A 16,874-nucleotide genomic window follows, 5' to 3' on the forward strand; every position below is an offset into this window, starting at 1 on the left:
TGATGAATATTGTCGAGGGTTACAGGTTTGAAATGTAACTTTATTAATTAGTATCTAACAAAACCTTACATTGGGATTGCAGAAGTCACTGTAGTACTGGCCGGTGTAGTTGTCACTACTAAAATCAGAAATAGAAATGTTCAGCACTGCTGATTTACAGTGACGAAAAAAAATCTATCAAAAAAAATGTTTATTGACCCCAAGTCAACAAAGCTAACAAACCTGTCAGTGAACGAAGTTCATTCAGGAAGCTGACTGGTTGGATGACATCTTGATCCTGGAAGGTGTATCCCATAATGCCCGCAATGTGGTTAGATGTGCTCCTTTAGTAAAAACAAGACATTTTTTCAAGACTTCAATCCACATTGAAAGTAACAAGAAAATGAGTACATTATTAAGGTATTTAATCTTTTATCTGTTGGACTGCTTTAAAATGCAAAAATGCACAAAGACTAATAAAAGGTTGTGAAGTCAGGATGTTTCTTACGTGAAGTTTGCTGATTTGGGTTGTAAAGGTGCACTTGTAGGTTCATTCAGAAGAGTATTCAACTGCAGGAGAAAACCAAACCGGTTATCAAACTCTGGAGAAGATCCTTTTAAATAGATTTTTTTTTCTTCGCTTCGAATCATTGGTGCTTAACATTTCTATTTTTATATTTGGACTCAACCTGCTTAATTTGTTAATGGAGTATGCTTACTGCATTGTTGACATTACTCTCCACTTGATTGTAGCTCTTGTTTTTGAGTACAGGGTCTTCAGGAATGCTGATATTCGGCAGATCAAATGTAAAGATGATGGCATATGAGGTGTCTGAGAGTTCTGTTGGCAAAGAAACAATCAATTATTTCAGTTAAATCTTAAATTAATCAGTGCTTGAAGTTTTCATAATGTAAAATTTGAAACTTACTCTCATAGGTGACATTCACAATTTTCACTGATTGATTGAGCTGTGGTTCTCTAGATTTGAGAAGAGTGTTGACAGCACTGAGGACCAGAGCTTCACTGGGGACTGGAGATGAGGAGTTGAACAACAACCTGCTTGTGACCACCGCTGAACCAGATCTGTAAAAAGCACCACTTGTGATGAATATTGTTGAGGGTTACGGGTTTGAAATGTAACTTTAATTATTAGTATCTAACAAAACCTTACATTGGGATTGCAGAAGTCACCGTAGTACTGGCCGGTGTAGTTGTCACTACTAAAATCAGAAATAGAAATGTTCAGCACTGCTGATTTACAGTGACGAAAAAAAATCTATCAAAAAAAGTTTAATGACCCCAAGTCAACAAAGCTAACAAACCTGTCAGTGAACGAAGTTCATTCAGGAAGCTGACTGGTTGGATGACATCTTGATCCTGGAAGGTGTATCCCATAATGCCCGCAATGTGGATAGATGTGCTCCTTTAGTAAAAACAAGACATTTTTTCAAGACTTCAGTCCACATTGAAAGTAACAAGAAAATGAGTACATTATTAAGGTATTTAATCCTTTATCTGTTGGACTGCTTTAAAATGCAAAAATGCACAAAGACTAATAAAAGGTTGTGAAGTCAGGATGTTTCTTACGTGAAGTTTGCTGATTTGGGTTGTAAAGGTGCACTTGTAGGTTCATTCAGAAGAGTATTCAGCTGAAGGAGAAAACCAAACCGTTTATCAAACTCTGGAGAAGATCCTTTTAAATAGATTTTTTTTTCTTCGCTTCGGATCATTGGTGCTTAACATTTCTATTTTTATATTTTGACTCAACCTGCTTAATTTGTTAATGGAGTATGCTTACTGCATTGTTGACATTACTCTCCACTTGATTGTAGCTCTTGTTTTTGAGTACAGGGTCTTCAGGAATGCTGATATTCGGCAGATCAAATGTAAAGATGATGGCATATGAGGTGTCTGAGAGTTCTGTTGGCAAAGAAACAATCAATTATTTCAGTTAAATCTTAAATTAATCAGTGCTTGAAGTTTTCATAATGTAAAATTTGAAACTTACTCTCATAGGTGACATTCACAATTTTCACTGATTGATTGAGCTGTGGTTCTCTAGATTTGAGAAGAGTGTTGACAGCACTGAGGACCAGAGCTTCACTGGGGACTGGAGATGAGGAGTTGAACAACAGCCTGCTTGTGACCACCGCTGAACCAGATCTGTAAAGAGCACCACTTGTGATGAATATTGTCGAGGGTTACGGGTTTGAAATGTAACTTTATTAATTAGTATCTAACAAAACCTTACATTGGGATTGCAGAAGTCACCGTAGTACTGGCCGGTGTAGTTGTCACTACTAAAATCAGAAATAGAAATGTTCAGCACTGCTGATTTACAGTGACGAAAAAAAATCTATCAAAAAAAATGTTTATTGACCCCAAGTCAACAAAGCTAACAAACCTGTCAGTGAACGAAGTTCATTCAGGAAGCTGACTGGTTGGATGACATCTTGATCCTGGAAGATGTATCCCATAATGCCCGCAATGTGGTTAGATGTGCTCCTTTAGTAAAAACAAGACATTTTTTCAAGACTTCAATCCACATTGAAAGTAACAAGAAAATGAGTACATTATTAAGGTATTTAATCTTTTATCTGTTGGACTGCTTTAAAATGCAAAAATGCACAAAGACTAATAAAAGGTTATGAAGTCAGGATGTTTCTTACGTGAAGTTTGCTGATTTGGGTTGTAAAGGTGCACTTGTAGGTTCATTCAGAAGAGTATTCAACTGCAGGAGAAAACCAAACCGGTTATCAAACTCTGGAGAAGATCCTTTTAAATAGATTTTTTTTTCTTTGCTTCGAATCATTGGTGCTTAACATTTCTATTTTTATATTTGGACTCAACCTGCTTAATTTGTTAATGGAGTATGCTTACTGCATTGTTGACATTACTCTCCACTTGATTGTAGCTCTTGTTTTTGAGTACAGGGTCTTCAGGAATGCTGATATTCGGCAGATCAAATGTAAAGATGATGGCATATGAGGTGTCTGAGAGTTCTGTTGGCAAAGAAACAATCAATTATTTCAGTTAAATCTTAAATTAATCAGTGCTTGAAGTTTTCATAATGTAAAATTTGAAACTTACTCTCATAGGTGACATTCACAATTTTCACTGATTGATTGAGCTGTGGTTCTCTAGATTTGAGAAGAGTGTTGACAGCACTGAGGACCAGAGCTTCACTGGGGACTGGAGATGAGGAGTTGAACAACAGCCTGCTTGTGACCACCGCTGAACCAGATCTGTAAAAAGCACCTCTTGTGATGAATATTGTTGAGGGTTACGGGTTTGAAATGTAACTTTAATTATTAGTATCTAACAAAACCTTACATTGGGATTGCAGAAGTCACCGTAGTACTGGCCGGTGTAGTTGTCACTACTAAAATCAGAAATAGAAATGTTCAGCACTGCTGATTTACAGTGACGAAAAAAAATCTATCAAAAAAAAGTTTAATGACCCCAAGTCAACAAAGCTAACAAACCTGTCAGTGAACGAAGTTCATTCAGGAAGCTGACTGGTTGGATGACATCTTGATCCTGGAAGGTGTATCCCATAATGCCCGCAATGTGGTTAGATGTGCTCCTTTAGTAAAAACAAGACATTTTTTCAAGACTTCAGTCCACATTGAAAGTAACAAGAAAATGAGTACATTATTAAGGTATTTAATCCTTTATCTGTTGGACTGCTTTAAAATGCAAAAATGCACAAAGACTAATAAAAGGTTGTGAAGTCAGGATGTTTCTTACGTGAAGTTTGCTGATTTGGGTTGTAAAGGTGCACTTGTAGGTTCATTCAGAAGAGTATTCAACTGCAGGAGAAAACCAAACCGGTTATCAAACTCTGGAGAAGATCTTTTTAAATAGATTTTTTTTCTTCGCTTCGGATCATTGGTGCTTAACATTTCTATTTTTATATTTGGACTCAACCTGCTTAATTTGTTAATGGAGTATGCTTACTGCATTGTTGACATTACTCTCCACTTGATTGTAGCTCTTGTTTTTGAGTACAGGGTCTTCAGGAATGCTGATATTCGGCAGATCAAATGTAAAGATGATGGCATATGAGGTGTCTGAGAGTTCTGTTGGCAAAGAAACAATCAATTATTTCAGTTAAATCTTAAATTAATCAGTGCTTGAAGTTTTCATAATGTAAAATTTGAAACTTACTCTCATAGGTGACATTCACAATTTTCACTGATTGATTGAGCTGTGGTTCTCTAGATTTGAGAAGAGTGTTGACAGCACTGAGGACCAGAGCTTCACTGGGGACTGGAGATGAGGAGTTGAACAACAACCTGCTTGTGACCACCGCTGAACCAGATCTGTAAAGAGCACCACTTGTGATGAATATTGTTGAGGGTTACGGGTTTGAAATGTAACTTTATTAATTAGTATCTAACAAAACCTTACATTGGGATTGCAGAAGTCACCGTAGTACTGGCCGGTGTAGTTGTCACTACTAAAATCAGAAATAGAAATGTTCAGCACTGCTGATTTACAGTGACGAAAAAAAATCTATCAAAAAAAATGTTTAATGACCCCAAGTCAACAAAGCTAACAAACCTGTCAGTGAACGAAGTTCATTCAGGAAGCTGACTGGTTGGATGACATCTTGATCCTGGAAGGTGTATCCCATAATGCCCGCAATGTGGTTAGATGTGCTCCTTTAGTAAAAACAAGACATTTTTTCAAGACTTCAGTCCACATTGAAAGTAACAAGAAAATGAGTACATTATTAAGGTATTTAATCCTTTATCTGTTGGACTGCTTTAAAATGCAAAAATGCACAAAGACTAATAAAAGGTTGTGAAGTCAGGATGTTTCTTACGTGAAGTTTGCTGATTTGGGTTGTAAAGGTGCACTTGTAGGTTCATTCAGAAGAGTATTCAGCTGAAGGAGAAAACCAAACCGTTTATCAAACTCTGGAGAAGATCCTTTTAAATAGATTTTTTTTTCTTCTCTTCGGATCATTGGTGCTTAACATTTCTATTTTTATATTTGGACTCAACCTGCTTAATTTGTTAATGGAGTATGCTTACTGCATTGTTGACATTACTCTCCACTTGATTGTAGCTCTTGTTTTTGAGTACAGGGTCTTCAGGAATGCTGATATTCGGCAGATCAAATGTAAAGATGATGGCATATGAGGTGTCTGAGAGTTCTGTTGGCAAAGAAACAATCAATTATTTCAGTTAAATCTTAAATTAATCAGTGCTTGAAGTTTTCATAATGTAAAATATGAAACTTACTCTCATAGGTGACATTCACAATTTTCACTGATTGATTGAGCTGTGGTTCTCTAGATTTGAGAAGAGTGTTGACAGCACTGAGGACCAGAGCTTCACTGGGGACTGGAGATGAGGAGTTGAACAACAACCTGCTTGTGACCACCGCTGAACCAGATCTGTAAAAAGCACCACTTGTGATGAATATTGTCAAGGGTTACGGGTTTGAAATGTAACTTTAATTATTAGTATCTAACAAAACCTTACATTGGGATTGCAGAAGTCACCGTAGTACTGGCCGGTGTAGTTGTCACTACTAAAATCAGAAATAGAAATGTTCAGCACTGCTGATTTACAGTGACGAAAAAAAATCTATCAAAAAAAATGTTTATTGACCCCAAGTCAACAAAGCTAACAAACCTGTCAGTGAACGAAGTTCATTCAGGAAGCTGACTGGTTGGATGACATCTTGATCCTGGAAGATGTATCCCATAATGCCCGCAATGTGGTTAGATGTGCTCCTTTAGTAAAAACAAGACATTTTTTCAAGACTTCAATCCACATTGAAAGTAACAAGAAAATGAGTACATTATTAAGGTATTTAATCTTTTATCTGTTGGACTGCTTTAAAATGCAAAAATGCACAAAGACTAATAAAAGGTTATGAAGTCAGGATGTTTCTTACGTGAAGTTTGCTGATTTGGGTTGTAAAGGTGCACTTGTAGGTTCATTCAGAAGAGTATTCAACTGCAGGAGAAAACCAAACCGGTTATCAAACTCTGGAGAAGATCCTTTTAAATAGATTGTTTTTTCTTCGCTTCGAATCATTGGTGCTTAACATTTCTATTTTTATATTTGGACTCAACCTGCTTAATTTGTTAATGGAGTATGCTTACTGCATTGTTGACATTACTCTCCACTTGATTGTAGCTCTTGTTTTTGAGTACAGGGTCTTCAGGAATGCTGATATTCGGCAGATCAAATGTAAAGATGATGGCATATGAGGTGTCTGAGAGTTCTGTTGGCAAAGAAACAATCAATTATTTCAGTTAAATCTTAAATTAATCAGTGCTTGAAGTTTTCATAATGTAAAATTTGAAACTTACTCTCATAGGTGACATTCACAATTTTCACTGATTGATTGAGCTGTGGTTCTCTAGATTTGAGAAGAGTGTTGACAGCACTGAGGACCAGAGCTTCACTGGGGACTGGAGATGAGGAGTTGAACAACAACCTGCTTGTGACCACCGCTGAACCAGATCTGTAAAAATCACCACTTGTGATGAATATTGTTGAGGGTTACGGGTTTGAAATGTAACTTTAATTATTAGTATTTAACAAAACCTTACATTGGGATTGCAGAAGTCACCGTAGTACTGGCCGGTGTAGTTGTCACTACTAAAATCAGAAATAGAAATGTTCAGCACTGCTGATTTACAGTGACGAAAAAAAATCTATCAAAAAAAATGTTTATTGACCCCAAGTCAACAAAGCTAACAAACCTGTCAGTGAACGAAGTTCATTCAGGAAGCTGACTGGTTGGATGACATCTTGATCCTGGAAGGTGTATCCCATAATGCCCGCAATGGGGTTAGATGTGCTCCTTTAGTAAAAACAAGACATTTTTTCAAGACTTCAATCCACATTGAAAGTAACAAGAAAATGAGTACATTATTAAGGTATTTAATCTTTTATCTGTTGGACTGCTTTAAAATGCAAAAATGCACAAAGACTAATAAAAGGTTGTGAAGTCAGGATGTTTCTTACGTGAAGTTTGCTGATTTGGGTTGTAAAGGTGCACTTGTAGGTTCATTCAGAAGAGTATTCAACTGCAGGAGAAAACCAAACCGGTTATCAAACTCTGGAGAAGATCCTTTTAAATAGATTTTTTTTCTTCGCTTCGGATCATTGGTGCTTAACATTTCTATTTTTATATTTTGACTCAACCTGCTTAATTTGTTAATAGAGTATGCTTACTGCATTGTTGACATTACTCTCCACTTGATTGTAGCTCTTGTTTTTGAGTACAGGGTCTTCAGGAATGCTGATATTCGGCAGATCAAATGTAAAGATGATGGCATATGAGGTGTCTGAGAGTTCTGTTGGCAAAGAAACAATCAATTATTTCAGTTAAATCTTAAATTAATCAGTGCTTGAAGTTTTCATAATGTAAAATATGAAACTTACTCTCATAGGTGACATTCACAATTTTCACTGATTGATTGAGCTGTGGTTCTCTAGATTTGAGAAGAGTGTTGACAGCACTGAGGACCAGAGCTTCACTGGGGACTGGAGATGAGGAGTTGAACAACAACCTGCTTGTGACCACCGCTGAACCAGATCTGTAAAGAGCACCACTTGTGATGAATATTGTTGAGGGTTACGGGTTTGAAATGTAACTTTATTAATTAGTATCTAACAAAACCTTACATTGGGATTGCAGAAGTCACCGTAGTACTGGCCGGTGTAGTTGTCACTACTAAAATCAGAAATAGAAATGTTCAGCACTGCTGATTTACAGTGACGAAAAAAATCTATCAAAAAAAATGTTTATTGACCCCAAGTCAACAAAGCTAACAAACCTGTCAGTGAACGAAGTTCATTCAGGAAGCTGACTGGTTGGATGACATCTTGATCCTGGAAGATGTATCCCATAATGCCCGCAATGTGGTTAGATGTGCTCCTTTAGTAAAAACAAGACATTTTTTCAAGACTTCAATCCACATTGAAAGTAACAAGAAAATGAGTACATTATTAAGGTATTTAATCTTTTATCTGTTGGACTGCTTTAAAATGCAAAAATGCACAAAGACTAATAAAAGGTTGTGAAGTCAGGATGTTTCTTACGTGAAGTTTGCTGATTTGGGTTGTAAAGGTGCACTTGTAGGTTCATTCAGAAGAGTATTCAACTGCAGGAGAAAACCAAACCGGTTATCAAACTCTGGAGAAGATCCTTTTAAATAGATTTTTTTTTCTTCGCTTCGAATCATTGGTGCTTAACATTTCTATTTTTATATTTGGACTCAACCTGCTTAATTTGTTAATGGAGTATGCTTACTGCATTGTTGACATTACTCTCCACTTGATTGTAGCTCTTGTTTTTGAGTACAGGGTCTTCAGGAATGCTGATATTCGGCAGATCAAATGTAAAGATGATGGCATATGAGGTGTCTGAGAGTTCTGTTGGCAAAGAAACAATCAATTATTTCAGTTAAATCTTAAATTAATCAGTGCTTGAAGTTTTCATAATGTAAAATATGAAACTTACTCTCATAGGTGACATTCACAATTTTCACTGATTGATTGAGCTGTGGTTCTCTAGATTTGAGAAGAGTGTTGACAGCACTGAGGACCAGAGCTTCACTGGGGACTGGAGATGAGGAGTTGAACAACAACCTGCTTGTGACCACCGCTGAACCAGATCTGTAAAGAGCACCACTTGTGATGAATATTGTTGAGGGTTACGGGTTTGAAATGTAACTTTATTAATTAGTATCTAACAAAACCTTACATTGGGATTGCAGAAGTCACCGTAGTACTGGCCGGTGTAGTTGTCACTACTAAAATCAGAAATAGAAATGTTCAGCACTGCTGATTTACAGTGACGAAAAAAATCTATCAAAAAAATGTTTATTGACCCCAAGTCAACAAAGCTAACAAACCTGTCAGTGAACGAAGTTCATTCAGGAAGCTGACTGGTTGGATGACATCTTGATCCTGGAAGATGTATCCCATAATGCCCGCAATGTGGTTAGATGTGCTCCTTTAGTAAAAACAAGACATTTTTTCAAGACTTCAATCCACATTGAAAGTAACAAGAAAATGAGTACATTATTAAGGTATTTAATCTTTTATCTGTTGGACTGCTTTAAAATGCAAAAATGCACAAAGACTAATAAAAGGTTGTGAAGTCAGGATGTTTCTTACGTGAAGTTTGCTGATTTGGGTTGTAAAGGTGCACTTGTAGGTTCATTCAGAAGAGTATTCAACTGCAGGAGAAAACCAAACCGGTTATCAAACTCTGGAGAAGATCCTTTTAAATAGATTTTTTTTCTTCGCTTCGGATCATTGGTGCTTAACATTTCTATTTTTATATTTTGACTCAACCTGCTTAATTTGTTAATGGAGTATGCTTACTGCATTGTTGACATTACTCTCCACTTGATTGTAGCTCTTGTTTTTGAGTACAGGGTCTTCAGGAATGCTGATATTCGGCAGATCAAATGTAAAGATGATGGCATATGAGGTGTCTGAGAGTTCTGTTGGCAAAGAAACAATCAATTATTTCAGTTAAATCTTAAATTAATCAGTGCTTGAAGTTTTCATAATGTAAAATTTGAAACTTACTCTCATAGGTGACATTCACAATTTTCACTGATTGATTGAGCTGTGGTTCTCTAGATTTGAGAAGAGTGTTGACAGCACTGAGGACCAGAGCTTCACTGGGGACTGGAGATGAGGAGTTGAACAACAACCTGCTTGTGACCACCGCTGAACCAGATCTGTAAAGAGCACCACTTGTGATGAATATTGTTGAGGGTTACGGGTTTGAAATGTAACTTTATTAATTAGTATCTAACAAAACCTTACATTGGGATTGCAGAAGTCACCGTAGTACTGGCCGGTGTAGTTGTCACTACTAAAATCAGAAATAGAAATGTTCAGCACTGCTGATTTACAGTGACGAAAAAAATCTATCAAAAAAAATGTTTATTGACCCCAAGTCAACAAAGCTAACAAACCTGTCAGTGAACGAAGTTCATTCAGGAAGCTGACTGGTTGGATGACATCTTGATCCTGGAAGATGTATCCCATAATGCCCGCAATGTGGTTAGATGTGCTCCTTTAGTAAAAACAAGACATTTTTTCAAGACTTCAATCCACATTGAAAGTAACAAGAAAATGAGTACATTATTAAGGTATTTAATCTTTTATCTGTTGGACTGCTTTAAAATGCAAAAATGCACAAAGACTAATAAAAGGTTGTGAAGTCAGGATGTTTCTTACGTGAAGTTTGCTGATTTGGGTTGTAAAGGTGCACTTGTAGGTTCATTCAGAAGAGTATTCAACTGCAGGAGAAAACCAAACCGGTTATCAAACTCTGGAGAAGATCCTTTTAAATAGATTTTTTTTTCTTCGCTTCGAATCATTGGTGCTTAACATTTCTATTTTTATATTTGGACTCAACCTGCTTAATTTGTTAATGGAGTATGCTTACTGCATTGTTGACATTACTCTCCACTTGATTGTAGCTCTTGTTTTTGAGTACAGGGTCTTCAGGAATGCTGATATTCGGCAGATCAAATGTAAAGATGATGGCATATGAGGTGTCTGAGAGTTCTGTTGGCAAAGAAACAATCAATTATTTCAGTTAAATCTTAAATTAATCAGTGCTTGAAGTTTTCATAATGTAAAATATGAAACTTACTCTCATAGGTGACATTCACAATTTTCACTGATTGATTGAGCTGTGGTTCTCTAGATTTGAGAAGAGTGTTGACAGCACTGAGGACCAGAGCTTCACTGGGGACTGGAGATGAGGAGTTGAACAACAACCTGCTTGTGACCACCGCTGAACCAGATCTGTAAAGAGCACCACTTGTGATGAATATTGTTGAGGGTTACGGGTTTGAAATGTAACTTTATTAATTAGTATCTAACAAAACCTTACATTGGGATTGCAGAAGTCACCGTAGTACTGGCCGGTGTAGTTGTCACTACTAAAATCAGAAATAGAAATGTTCAGCACTGCTGATTTACAGTGACGAAAAAAAATCTATCAAAAAAAATGTTTATTGACCCCAAGTCAACAAAGCTAACAAACCTGTCAGTGAACGAAGTTCATTCAGGAAGCTGACTGGTTGGATGACATCTTGATCCTGGAAGATGTATCCCATAATGCCCGCAATGTGGTTAGATGTGCTCCTTTAGTAAAAACAAGACATTTTTTCAAGACTTCAATCCACATTGAAAGTAACAAGAAAATGAGTACATTATTAAGGTATTTAATCTTTTATCTGTTGGACTGCTTTAAAATGCAAAAATGCACAAAGACTAATAAAAGGTTGTGAAGTCAGGATGTTTCTTACGTGAAGTTTGCTGATTTGGGTTGTAAAGGTGCACTTGTAGGTTCATTCAGAAGAGTATTCAACTGCAGGAGAAAACCAAACCGGTTATCAAACTCTGGAGAAGATCCTTTTAAATAGATTTTTTTTCTTCGCTTCGGATCATTGGTGCTTAACATTTCTATTTTTATATTTTGACTCAACCTGCTTAATTTGTTAATGGAGTATGCTTACTGCATTGTTGACATTACTCTCCACTTGATTGTAGCTCTTGTTTTTGAGTACAGGGTCTTCAGGAATGCTGATATTCGGCAGATCAAATGTAAAGATGATGGCATATGAGGTGTCTGAGAGTTCTGTTGGCAAAGAAACAATCAATTATTTCAGTTAAATCTTAAATTAATCAGTGCTTGAAGTTTTCATAATGTAAAATTTGAAACTTACTCTCATAGGTGACATTCACAATTTTCACTGATTGATTGAGCTGTGGTTCTCTAGATTTGAGAAGAGTGTTGACAGCACTGAGGACCAGAGCTTCACTGGGGACTGGAGATGAGGAGTTGAACAACAACCTGCTTGTGACCACCGCTGAACCAGATCTGTAAAGAGCACCACTTGTGATGAATATTGTTGAGGGTTACGGGTTTGAAATGTAACTTTATTAATTAGTATCTAACAAAACCTTACATTGGGATTGCAGAAGTCACCGTAGTACTGGCCGGTGTAGTTGTCACTACTAAAATCAGAAATAGAAATGTTCAGCACTGCTGATTTACAGTGACGAAAAAAAATCTATCAAAAAAATGTTTAATGACCCCAAGTCAACAAAGCTAACAAACCTGTCAGTGAACGAAGTTCATTCAGGAAGCTGACTGGTTGGATGACATCTTGATCCTGGAAGGTGTATCCCATAATGCCCGCAATGTGGTTAGATGTGCTCCTTTAGTAAAAACAAGACATTTTTTCAAGACTTCAGTCCACATTGAAAGTAACAAGAAAATGAGTACTTTATTAAGGGATTTTTATTCCTTTATCTGTTGGACTGCTTTAAAATGCAAAAATGCACAAAGACTAATAAAAGGTTGTGAAGTCAGGATGTTTCTTACGTGAAGTTTGCTGATTTGGGTTGTAAAGGTGCACTTGTAGGTTCATTCAGAAGAGTATTCAACTGCAGGAGAAAACCAAACCGGTTATCAAACTCTGGAGAAGATCCTTTTAAATAGATTTTTTTTTCTTCGCTTCGAATCATTGGTGCTTAACATTTCTATTTTTATATTTGGACTCAACCTGCTTAATTTGTTAATGGAGTATGCTTACTGCATTGTTGACATTACTCTCCACTTGATTGTAGCTCTTGTTTTTGAGTACAGGGTCTTCAGGAATGCTGATATTCGGCAGATCAAATGTAAAGATGATGGCATATGAGGTGTCTGAGAGTTCTGTTGGCAAAGAAACAATCAATTATTTCAGTTAAATCTTAAATTAATCAGTGCTTGAAGTTTTCATAATGTAAAATATGAAACTTACTCTCATAGGTGACATTCACAATTTTCACTGATTGATTGAGCTGTGGTTCTCTAGATTTGAGAAGAGTGTTGACAGCACTGAGGACCAGAGCTTCACTGGGGGCTGGAGATGAGGAGTTGAACAACAACCTGCTTGTGACCACCGCTGAACCAGATCTGTAAAAAGCACCACTTGTGATGAATATTGTCAAGGGTTACGGGTTTGAAATGTAACTTTAATTATTAGTATCTAACAAAACCTTACATTGGGATTGCAGAAGTCACCGTAGTACTGGCCGGTGTAGTTGTCACTACTAAAATCAGAAATAGAAATGTTCAGCACTGCTGATTTACAGTGACGAAAAAAAATCTATCAAAAAAACTGTTTAATGACCCCAAGTCAACAAAGCTAACAAACCTGTCAGTGAACGAAGTTCATTCAGGAAGCTGACTGGTTGGATGACATCTTGATCCTGGAAGGTGTATCCCATAATGCCCGCAATGTGGTTAGATGTGCTCCTTTAGTAAAAACAAGACATTTTTTCAAGACTTCAGTCCACATTGAAAGTAACAAGAAAATGAGTACATTATTAAGGTATTTAATCCTTTATCTGTTGGACTGCTTTAAAATGCAAAAATGCACAAAGACTAATAAAAGGTTGTGAAGTCAGGATGTTTCTTACGTGAAGTTTGCTGATTTGGGTTGTAAAGGTGCACTTGTAGGTTCATTCAGAAGAGTATTCAGCTGAAGGAGAAAACCAAACCGGTTATCAAACTCTGGAGAAGATCCTTTTAAATAGATTTTTTTTTCTTCGCTTCGGATCATTGGTGCTTAACATTTCTATTTTTATATTTTGACTCAACCTGCTTAATTTGTTAATGGAGTATGCTTACTGCATTGTTGACATTACTCTCCACTTGATTGTAGCTCTTGTTTTTGAGTACAGGGTCTTCAGGAATGCTGATATTCGGCAGATCAAATGTAAAGATGATGGCATATGAGGTGTCTGAGAGTTCTGTTGGCAAAGAAACAATCAATTATTTCAGTTTAATCTTAAATTAATCAGTGCTTGAAGTTTTCATAATGTAAAATATGAAACTTACTCTCATAGGTGACATTCACAATTTTCACTGATTGATTGAGCTGTGGTTCTCTAGATTTGAGAAGAGTGTTGACAGCACTGAGGACCAGAGCTTCACTGGGGGCTGGAGATGAGGAGTTGAACAACAACCTGCTTGTGACCACCGCTGAACCAGATCTGTAAAGAGCACCACTTGTGATGAATATTGTTGAGGGTTACGGGTTTGAAATGTAACTTTAATTATTAGTATCTAACAAAACCTTACATTGGGATTGCAGAAGTCACCGTAGTACTGGCCGGTGTAGTTGTCACTACTAAAATCAGAAATAGAAATGTTTAGCACTGCTGATTTACAGTGACGAAAAAAAATCTATCAAAAAAACTGTTTAATGACCCCAAGTCAACAAAGCTAACAAACCTGTCAGTGAACGAAGTTCATTCAGGAAGCTGACTGGTTGGATGACATCTTGATCCTGGAAGGTGTATCCCATAATGCCAGCAATGTGGTTAGATGTGCTCCTTAAGTAAAAACAAGACATTTTTTCAAGACTTCAGTCCACATTGAAAGTAACAAAATAATGAGTACTTTATTAAGGGATTTTTATTCCTTTATCTGTTGGACTGCTTTAAAATGCAAAAATGCACAAAGACTAATAAAAGGTTGTGAAGTCAGGATGTTTCTTACGTGAAGTTTGCTGATTTGGGTTGTAAAGGTGCACTCGTAGGTTCATTCAGAAGAGTATTCAACTGCAGGAGAAAACCAAACCGGTTATCAAACTCTGGAGAAGATCCTTTTAAATAGATTTTTTTTTCTTCGCTTTGAATCATTGGTGCTTAACATTTCTATTTTTATATTTGGACTCAAACTGCTTAATTTGTTAATGGAGAATGCTTACTGCATTGTTGACATTACTCTCCACTTGATTGTAGCTCTTGTTTTTGAGTACAGGGTCTTCAGGAATGCTGATATTCGGCAGATCAAATGTAAAGATGATGGCATATGAGGTGTCTGAGAGTTCTGTTGGCAAAGAAACAATCAATTATTTCAGTTAAATCTTAAATTAATCAGTGCTTGAAGTTTTCATAATGTAAAATATGAAACTTACTCTCATAGGTGACATTCACAATTTTCACTGATTGATTGAGCTGTGGTTCTCTAGATTTGAGAAGAGTGTTGACAGCACTGAGGACCAGAGCTTCACTGGGGGCTGGAGATGAGGAGTTGAACAACAACCTGCTTGTGACCACCGCTGAACCAGATCTGTAAAAAGCACCACTTGTGATGACTATTGTCAAGGGTTACGGGTTTGAAATGTAACTTTAATTAGTAGTATCTAACAAAACCTTACATTGGGATTGCAGAAGTCACCGTAGTACTGGCCGGTGTAGTTGTCACTACTAAAATCAGAAATAGAAATGTTCAGCACTGGTGATTAAAGACAAAAAATCTTTTAAAAATGTAAAATGACCACAAGTCAAAAAACAAACCTGTCAGTGAGTGAAGTTCACTTAGAAAGCTGACTGGTTGGATGACATCTTGATCCTGGAAGGTATATACCATAATGCCCTCAATCTTGTTAGATGTGCTCCTTCAGAAAAAAAGCAGAAGATATTTTTTCAAGACTTTAAAAATGATGTTTAAAATGCTAAATTGCACAAATTCTAATTAAAGGTTGTGAAGTCAGGATGTTTCTTACGTGAAGTTTGCTGATTTGGGTTGTAAAGGTGCACTCATAGGTTCATTCAGAAGAGTATTCAGCTGAAGAAGAAAACCAAAACATTAATCGAACTCTGGAGAAGATTTATTGTGGACCTAAATATATTATTTATTAATGACGAAAGCTTACTGCATTATTGACATTATTTTCCACTTGATCGTAGCTCTTGTTTTTGAGTACAGGGTCTTCAGGAATGCTGATATTGGTTAAATTAAATGTAAAGATGACGACATATGAGGTGTCTGAGAGTTCTGTTGACAAAGAAAGAATAAATTATTTCAGTTCACTGCTTGAATCTTTTATAATACAAAATATGTTTTATCAAGATAATGAAACTTACTCTCATAGGTAATGTTCACAATTTTTACTGATTGATTGAGTCGTGATTCTCTAGATGTGAGAAGAGTGTTGACAGCATTGAGGACCAGAGCTTCACTGGGGACTGGAGATGAGGAGTTGAACAGAAGCATGCTTGTGACCACCGCTGAACCTGATCTGTAAAAGGTATAAAATGTTTTCTTTAAAACTGAAATGAAATCTTCTTTACTTTTGAATGGAGTTCTTTAAATAGAATAATAATAACTTACATTAGTTTTACAGGAGCCAAAGTGAACGACACTGTTGATTTAGGAATTACTGTTGTAGTGTATTCTATGATAAATAAATAAAAAAAACAACCTTATTGATTGCCGAATTTGTTGTTTTTGTTTTTTTTATAAAACTAGATCATAAATAGTAAGTAACCTGTTGGAGAACGAAGCTCATTCAGAAAGCTGACTGGTTGCATAACATCTCCTTCCTGGAAGGTGTATCCCATAATACCATCAATTTGGTTTAATGTGCTCCTGCAGGAAACAAAAATAACATCTGTAAGGCAGTTCAGGCCATATATTTAATTCATTTATTTAGTTTTCTGAGAATACAAAAAAAGCAATGATTTTAAAATCGCTTGACTGCTTACGTGAAGTTTGATGATTTAGGTTGTAAAGGTGCACTAGTGGGTTCATTCAGAAGAGTATTCAGCTGCATGAGAAAATCAAATCATTCATCAAATTGTGGAGAAGGTTTCCATTGGACCAAGCTTATTTAAATAAGTTAAATTCTGAATCTATACCGCATTATTGACAACATCCTGGACATATTGGTATGTGCTGTTTCTCTGCTGAGGATCCTCAGACGTGCTGATATTATTCAAATTAATATTCAAGATGACAACATAAGCAGTTTCAGAGATGTCTGAATGAAAAGAAACACTCATGTTTAGTTAAATCTGGCATTAATCACTTATTTGTTGGT

General features: G+C 36.4%; 1 protein-coding gene across 1 annotated transcript in view; it reads right to left on the reverse strand.

The window, feature by feature from the left end:
• LOC130227137 (mucin-19-like) overlaps positions 1–16,874 on the reverse strand; it is a 34,228-nt gene that overhangs the window by 2,762 nt on the left and 14,592 nt on the right. Inside the window, exons 5-48 of the mRNA XM_056456691.1 lie at positions 16,693–16,814; positions 16,540–16,601; positions 16,323–16,423; positions 16,166–16,229; positions 15,919–16,073; positions 14,757–14,878; positions 14,546–14,607; positions 14,279–14,379; positions 14,126–14,174; positions 13,883–14,037; positions 13,673–13,794; positions 13,462–13,523; positions 13,197–13,297; positions 13,044–13,092; positions 11,718–11,872; positions 11,508–11,629; positions 11,298–11,359; positions 6,711–6,811; positions 6,558–6,606; positions 6,315–6,469; positions 6,105–6,226; positions 5,894–5,955; positions 5,629–5,729; positions 5,476–5,524; positions 5,233–5,387; positions 5,023–5,144; positions 4,812–4,873; positions 4,547–4,647; positions 4,394–4,442; positions 4,151–4,305; positions 3,941–4,062; positions 3,731–3,792; positions 3,442–3,566; positions 3,314–3,362; positions 3,071–3,225; positions 2,861–2,982; positions 2,650–2,711; positions 2,385–2,485; positions 2,232–2,280; positions 1,989–2,143; positions 1,779–1,900; positions 1,568–1,629; positions 219–323; positions 65–118 (exon numbers count right to left, since the gene is read on the reverse strand). Coding sequence (XP_056312666.1) covers positions 65–118; positions 219–323; positions 1,568–1,629; positions 1,779–1,900; positions 1,989–2,143; positions 2,232–2,280; positions 2,385–2,485; positions 2,650–2,711; positions 2,861–2,982; positions 3,071–3,225; positions 3,314–3,362; positions 3,442–3,566; positions 3,731–3,792; positions 3,941–4,062; positions 4,151–4,305; positions 4,394–4,442; positions 4,547–4,647; positions 4,812–4,873; positions 5,023–5,144; positions 5,233–5,387; positions 5,476–5,524; positions 5,629–5,729; positions 5,894–5,955; positions 6,105–6,226; positions 6,315–6,469; positions 6,558–6,606; positions 6,711–6,811; positions 11,298–11,359; positions 11,508–11,629; positions 11,718–11,872; positions 13,044–13,092; positions 13,197–13,297; positions 13,462–13,523; positions 13,673–13,794; positions 13,883–14,037; positions 14,126–14,174; positions 14,279–14,379; positions 14,546–14,607; positions 14,757–14,878; positions 15,919–16,073; positions 16,166–16,229; positions 16,323–16,423; positions 16,540–16,601; positions 16,693–16,814 — 4,294 coding nt within the window. The remainder of the gene's footprint in view (positions 1–64; positions 119–218; positions 324–1,567; positions 1,630–1,778; positions 1,901–1,988; positions 2,144–2,231; positions 2,281–2,384; positions 2,486–2,649; positions 2,712–2,860; positions 2,983–3,070; positions 3,226–3,313; positions 3,363–3,441; positions 3,567–3,730; positions 3,793–3,940; positions 4,063–4,150; positions 4,306–4,393; positions 4,443–4,546; positions 4,648–4,811; positions 4,874–5,022; positions 5,145–5,232; positions 5,388–5,475; positions 5,525–5,628; positions 5,730–5,893; positions 5,956–6,104; positions 6,227–6,314; positions 6,470–6,557; positions 6,607–6,710; positions 6,812–11,297; positions 11,360–11,507; positions 11,630–11,717; positions 11,873–13,043; positions 13,093–13,196; positions 13,298–13,461; positions 13,524–13,672; positions 13,795–13,882; positions 14,038–14,125; positions 14,175–14,278; positions 14,380–14,545; positions 14,608–14,756; positions 14,879–15,918; positions 16,074–16,165; positions 16,230–16,322; positions 16,424–16,539; positions 16,602–16,692; positions 16,815–16,874) is intronic.

The sequence above is a fragment of the Danio aesculapii genome, chromosome 1 (genome assembly GCF_903798145.1).
Source record: "Danio aesculapii chromosome 1, fDanAes4.1, whole genome shotgun sequence".
In the NCBI taxonomy this organism is placed as follows: domain Eukaryota; kingdom Metazoa; phylum Chordata; class Actinopteri; order Cypriniformes; family Danionidae; genus Danio; species Danio aesculapii.